Raw genomic sequence first — 6,902 nt, 5'->3', positions numbered from 1 at the left:
ATAAAATTACATTTTATAATTATTATGGTGGTGGTGGCAAGCAACTCTTTCTAAACACTGAAAGAACTATCAAACTGCTGTATACACAAAGAATGAGTTTACACCATTTATGCTGACAACATTTGTCCAGGGATTTACCCTGAAAAATCCTAAAGAAAGAGTGGCTTTCCAAGGATTAAGTTCTGGAAATTTTAAATACAAAATTATGCACGAAACCCCACCATAGTTATCACTTCTGTAAATCTAACAATACTGTACACCACTGTAAAAGAATGGTCATATTACTGCTATAATGGATACATGGCAGTTATCACAATGATACCCAACATTATATGATGGTATCTACTTTCCAGTATTCATATCATTGCAGTAACCAAAGATTAAACAAAAGCCTGTAAGACAACAAAATAGAATAACCATTGGCCAACACATTCAAAAGCAGTGTACTAGAAGATGTTTGCAAATGTAATACACACTGCTACCAATCATGTGTAAGGATCTTGCAAAAGTGCTTACAAAATGACCCTTTAGCAACTCTCATAGAGTAGTTCATGCAAAACATGATGATACAGAAATTATAATGTTTCAATCACTTAAAGGAGATACAAAAATCTTCAACCATTAACGTAAGTCATTAGGTAATACTTCTGCATATATCTGGAACCGAACTGAAATAAAATATGTTACTTCCTGTCACTCAATGGCTATCTTCATGAGGAGTAGGTGAAGAACTTAAATAGTGAGTAGCACTGTCTATTCTGCAGAATAATGGTGATTACAGCAAACCCCAAGACAATTTATGATGTATGTGAAGAACTGCGACATTACTTCAAACGTATTGATAGCAACATAAAATGAGTCTTTCAGAAATTAAGTTAAACTAAACAAATTTAGGAAAATGTAAACTGGAATGTAATAGTAGGAGGAGAAGTCCCAATTAAAAAACTGAAGTTACTTTTCTGGTTATGTTGCAGAACCTAAGGTTTATCAGAATAATATGTAACTCAAACTGCTGCAAGTGAAACATTATATATATATAAAAAAAGTAAACATTTTTAAACTTCCTTCAAACTTAAACATTTAAATTAATCTGATCATTCACTAAAAAAATTGATACATAGGTAAAGGTAGAACTGCTGTGTGTACTGCATTCAAAATGCAATGTCAATTCTGTTAGCAGAAAATGAATGCATAATTTGGATTTCTAGAAGCCTCAACTGTAACATTAAAGGTACTTTTTGGTTAGTACAACAACAAAGTATCAGCAACAAAAACTTAACCCTGATACTTTCTTGATATCTGTGCAAATGTACAACATTTTAACACAAAACAAGACATTACAAAAAACTTAATACAGTTGGCCAAGTATGACTTTCAGTAACTGCAAGCTACTGCAAAACTATTTTTGTGACATTTCCAATTAATAAAATACAATCTAATGCAAGTAAATTTGCTACAATTGCATTCAAATAAAATGAACAAAGAGGGAGGAAGCATAATAGATGATTTAATTACTTTAGTTGTATTCAACATGGCATTTGTAAGTGTGTGGAATGAAAACTCCCTGATGCAGGTTTTGGGTTAATGCTCACACATACTAGCAGTTAATAATTTGTATTGGCCACTTTTATGTAGGTATTAATATGGTAATAGATTTAAACCAAGATAATAGCCACGATACATTAGCTGCTCACTACACCAAATATGAACTAGACTTTTGTGAACTTCGTATCTTAACAACCTCAGTCAAAAGTTCTTACTCAGCTTTAGGACAGATCACTGCCTTTCAACAGTTGGCAGAAGGGCAATATATTCTGTATTCATTTTAATACAGATGCATCAAAAGTGTGACTTCTTCTATAAAAAGAGCTACAACAGTTCAAAATACATAATCTTTTAAATTACAAAGTGGGCAAAGAGTTACAAAATAGTAAAATACTATGCTGAAGAATAACATGGCCATAGAATGATTTTAACAAAAATACTGCCTAGTCACTATATTAACCAGTTAGCACCCTCTTTTCCTCTCAAACTATAATCAGAACTCTCATCTGTGTAAATAGAATACAACAAGATTGTAAATGTCTTATAAAAATACTATAGCCTTTTTCTTATGTACACAAGAGCAACATGTTTACTGGAGAAGGCATACAACTTCTAAGAACAGTGTAAATGCTACTATCAAAATTTAAAAGGTCAATTATTAAAAGCTATCATAAAATATACCATGAACAATTATGTAGTAACAATAATATTGAAGGCATTCCACTTCACTGCTCTTACTCATCGCTATAATTGGACTCAGTGCTCCTGATTTAATAATCACTTAAAATTAATCAAAAGCACTGTGTCATGTCTCTGTTCAGGACATTAGTATTTTCTTTCTGTATAAATGATCTTTTGTTTATTTATTCTATCTTCAATTAACTGGCTCAACATAATTGGCTGGCAACATTCCTGTCTGACCCGTGCGCTCAACAAGACCTGTCATCCAACCTTCGTCTATTGGGCTGCAATTAATGATTAAGTCACCATCCATGAAAGATACTTCATCAGAGTCCTGTGCATCATAGTTGTACATCGCACGATACACCCTCTGCAAATAAATAAAATAAATAGTGTTTTGAATATATCAAGAAATACTATCTTTTCTTTATGGCAGAATTTTATGAAATTACTGACAAAATGGATTACAGGCAGTACTTTCACATCATTTTATATTTTCTGGTATCATACCAAAATTTACCTGCACTTAACTCCTTTTCAATATCTTTACAGAACAATGTAAGCACTCCTGCTGTGTAAGAAGTAAAAGTGATTGAAATTTTTTACAAATCATGAATAATTCCACTGACAGTTACCATTTATTTAACTTTACTAGTTTAATATTTATACTGCAGGTTGCAATGTCATTACTGCAACTTTTTTTCCCAGTTGGCAAACTACCTTTAAAAGTACAAAGACGAACCTACAGTGATCTGATAGGAAGTCAGATTTATTATTGCCCATGCAACTAAGGCCAAAAGATTAGTGACGAGATGATTTAAAGGACTCGGAAGAATTTTATTTTTGATTTTCAGTCATTGCATACATTTTATATACCACCACAATTAATTTCAGTATAACCACCATTACCATATGCAGTAGTGTTGTTCCCTCAGGAAATTCCACTGAATGATATGAAAGTAATAAATCCTTTTGTGGTGGTGATGGGGGAGGGGGCGGGGGGTATGCATGAACATGTTCTGGCATAGGATAGGTGCCCATAATATTCAAAACAGTTTTCCTGCAGGTCAACTTTTCTAGTGACAAGTGCCACAAGTGCCACCAGCCTGCAACCATGGTGTGCTACATGTTTCAAGCAGTCATTCACCTCTATGAAGGGGCTTGTGGAGATAGCCAGCAACCTAGTGTAGCAAAAACGTGATTCACCCAAAGAGCCAACACGTTTCCATTGATTGACTGGTAAATCCTGGTCGTGCAGTGCCCACTGCAATCTGAATTGATGATGTTGTTGGGTCAACATGTGAACACCTAGGGGTGGTCTCCTGCAGAGCTTCACATTCAGCAATATACGAAGACTTGAGTGCTTTGAAACACCTGTGCATGCATCAGCATTGTGCTCTTTCAGCAGAGATGCCAAAGATCACTGATTATCCTTGTTTACAGAGCAGACAAGCCTCCAAATCTCATGTTCTGTGAAGAGTTAAGGACATCCAACCATTTAGCACTTAGTGGTAGTTTCGCTGTCCCATCTCCTTCCGTAGATGCTCACCACAGTAGGACTTGAAAATTCAACCAGCTTCGTCATTTTCGAGAAGCTTGTTCAGGCTCTGCATACTACTACTACTACTACTACTACTACTACTACTACTAATAATAATAATAATAATAATAATAATAATAATAATAATAATAATAATATGCCCTTTGTGAAAGTTGCTTATCTCAATGGATTTTCCCATTTGCAGCCCATATCTTCGCTAGGGTGATTCCCCTTCCGTGACTGCTCTACTTACATATTTTTGTTATCGCATCACATGCCCGTAACACCACCAGGCAGCATACAATGTCAAAGTGGGCAGTGGTCATAATGTTTTGGCTGATCAGCGTACACACGGACGAAGTCCAACACTATTTTATATGAAACATGAATAGCTTCATATCAGTGAAGTCTCTAAGTAACTTACCCCTTGCCTTCCTGGTCCCATTGACTGTCCATGTGACTGATTAGCAGACTGTCTGTTTGCATTAGCAGCTGACCTATCTGCTGCTGAAAGTGAGCCATAGAAGTCATTTACTGGGTCTAGATCAGCAACTGATCCAACTTGGCGACCTGGGGGGCTCATAACTGCAAGCAAAATAAGATAATTTTAGAACTACAGGAAACCCTTTAATAATATAATTCACAATATTTTGTTCTAGAACATTAAGAATAATTTCTTTCCTTATTATTTTGCATTCTTGTAACAGAGGATTGCTAAATAAAACCACAACTCGTTTGGCATTAATTATTCCAAGTACTAAATCTTCAAACACACTTTCCTTTGGGACAACATAATTACACTCAACCACACGAGTCACCACAAAACACAAAACAAAAAACAAAAACAGAGTATAGCCCAGCTCAAATTCTGTCCACTAAACCCTGTACAGGAGATCACATATAGACTTTAATCTTCAACCCTCTTCTTTCATCTGAGTGCTTTCATAAAACCATACAAACAAAAACCAGACATTGAATGCCCTACTTGCTATACTGCTGCTTTGAATGTTGGCATTAATTCACACTTAGCAGGACAATAACTAAGGCACAGAGTTGACAAACATTATGAAGAAATACCTGTTGTACCCCTTTTTACACATATTGGAATAAGTGTGTAGCTGGTGGAAGGCAAGATAGTGTCTTACAAAAATAGAAATATTATATGTCCACAACCACCACTACAACAGTTTCCTTTTCAGACAGTAAATGCACATTTGTTTCACAACCCACATAGCAGTTTTAGACCTATTTTTCAAAAGATACCTGTGGTATTAGAAGCAAATCTTACAAAAGAAAAGCTGTAAGCAACACACAAAGGTAAAAATGCTGAACAAAAGGGGTGCAGAAATAACCAAAGAAAGAAAGAAAGAAAGACAAATCTTCAGCTTTCAGAACTAAAATTTTCAATGAGGGAGATTTTTTTGAACGCACTGAATGATGGTTAAATTGTTGAGGCACTGGGTGGGATTACATAATTACTCAGTCACTTAAAGTACTATTGTAGGCAACGGATGCAAAACAGTATATATCATCCCTCTTTCCTCCTCTCAATGCAGTGAAATGTTTTCCCATATCTACTAGTGAATGTGAACATGAGTTTTTGCAAAAGACCATTGGTCCCTCACTGCAGTTGTTTTTCAAGCAGACACATACATACACACAAAATTCAAGCTTTCGCAACAAACTGTTGCCTCATCAGGAAAGAGGGAAGGAGATGGAAAGACGAAAGGAAGTGGGTTTTAAGGGAGAGGGTAAGGAGTCATTCCAATCCCGGGAGTGGAAAGACTTACCTTAGGTTAGGGGGAAAAAAGACACACACACACACACACACACACACACACACACACACACACACACACACACACACACACACACACCTTTCCGCTCCCGGGATTGGAATGACTCCTTACCCTCTCCCTTAAAACCCACATCCTTTCCCCTTTCGTCTTTCCCTCTTTCCTGATGAGGCAACAGTTTGTTGCGAAAGCTTGAATTTTGTGTGTGTGTATGTGTCTGTTTGCTTGAAAACAACTGCAGTGAGGGACCAATGGTCTTTTGCAAAAACTCGTGTTCACATTCACTAGTAGATATGGGAAAACATTTCACTGCATTGAGAGGAGGAAAGAGGGATGCTGGTGTTTTCTTCTCCATCAAATAATCCTAAAATCCTGAAAGTATCCCTCTTGCAGAAGACCAAAATGATGACATAAGGTTTTTATACTTGTTTCACTGCATGTTCTTCCAATATATTCAGGCTAAGTCAATGACTCAAACACTTCCACACATTCAGAGACAACAATATCCTCTGACTGCAGAAGATAATTCGCCATTTGCTGTTTTAGACAATCTTAACACCTTCTGGGATCAAGATGTCTGCTTTTTGTTCCTCTTTCCAGTGTAATTCATCTGAAGTTCCGCTCTTCTACTGCCTTGAAAGCTTCACCGTAATAGGGCCTCTGCCCAGTTTCCTTTCTTTAAACACCAATGGCTGATTTCTTATCTTCCTTTGGGCAGAATACAGTAGGATGTCCCATGGCTGGTTGAAGGCTTAGTTGTTATGATTCTTTAAGAGCATCACATATTAGAGTTAAATCAAGAATGGAAACATCTTTAGTGATGCACTTCAATATACCTTCGTACATACCTCTGCCAATTCACTCCTTGGTTTGATCAGCTTTTGCAGCTGTGAAGTGAGAAACCAAAGCTTTAAGGTGTTTTCACACTGTTGACACTTCTGAAGCTTAATGTTACCTATCTGGTTACCCAAGATTCAGTCAATTTTCAAAATTTCAATTTCAAGTAGCTCTGCACACTGCTTTAACTCTCAAGAAATTTTCAGTGATTGGCAGTATACTGATTATAGCATATATATGTGATGGGATGCATGTTTTTATTATACCACCAACTGATAATTCAAGTCTATGACTAGTACAATGCCAAAACAAAATATGGGGAAAATTTTGTTACATTCATGTAACAACTCCTTTTTCTTCTCATCTTTGCTGCTCCATTAAGACTGGAATAATATTTTCTCCCAAGAACTCTTTAGGAAATCCCACGAGTTCCAAACAATTTACAAACTTGTTACAAATGCCTTCGGAAATAACATTATTTAGCTCAACTACATCAATGAAAA

At 36.1% G+C, this 6,902-nt stretch overlaps 1 protein-coding gene across 2 annotated transcripts in view; it reads right to left on the bottom strand.

Moving 5' to 3' along the window:
• Positions 1–959: 959 nt before the first annotated feature.
• The window catches only part of LOC124721896 (LIM and SH3 domain protein Lasp), a 164,242-nt gene continuing 158,299 nt past the window's right edge, over positions 960–6,902 (bottom strand). The window contains exons 6-7 of one of the 2 annotated variants that reach the window (XM_047247050.1): positions 4,191–4,351; positions 960–2,596 (exon numbers count right to left, since the gene is read on the bottom strand). In XM_047247050.1, the coding sequence (XP_047103006.1) occupies positions 2,420–2,596; positions 4,191–4,351 (338 nt within the window). In that variant the 3' untranslated portion in view covers positions 960–2,419. The remainder of the gene's footprint in view (positions 2,597–4,190; positions 4,352–6,902) is intronic. The other variant, XM_047247049.1, reaches the window with a different exon arrangement.

This window comes from Schistocerca piceifrons, chromosome X (genome assembly GCF_021461385.2).
Source record: "Schistocerca piceifrons isolate TAMUIC-IGC-003096 chromosome X, iqSchPice1.1, whole genome shotgun sequence".
Classification (NCBI taxonomy): domain Eukaryota; kingdom Metazoa; phylum Arthropoda; class Insecta; order Orthoptera; family Acrididae; genus Schistocerca; species Schistocerca piceifrons.
The sequence above is the reverse complement of the archived record's forward strand: the minus strand, read 5'-3'. Positions and strand labels throughout refer to the sequence as shown.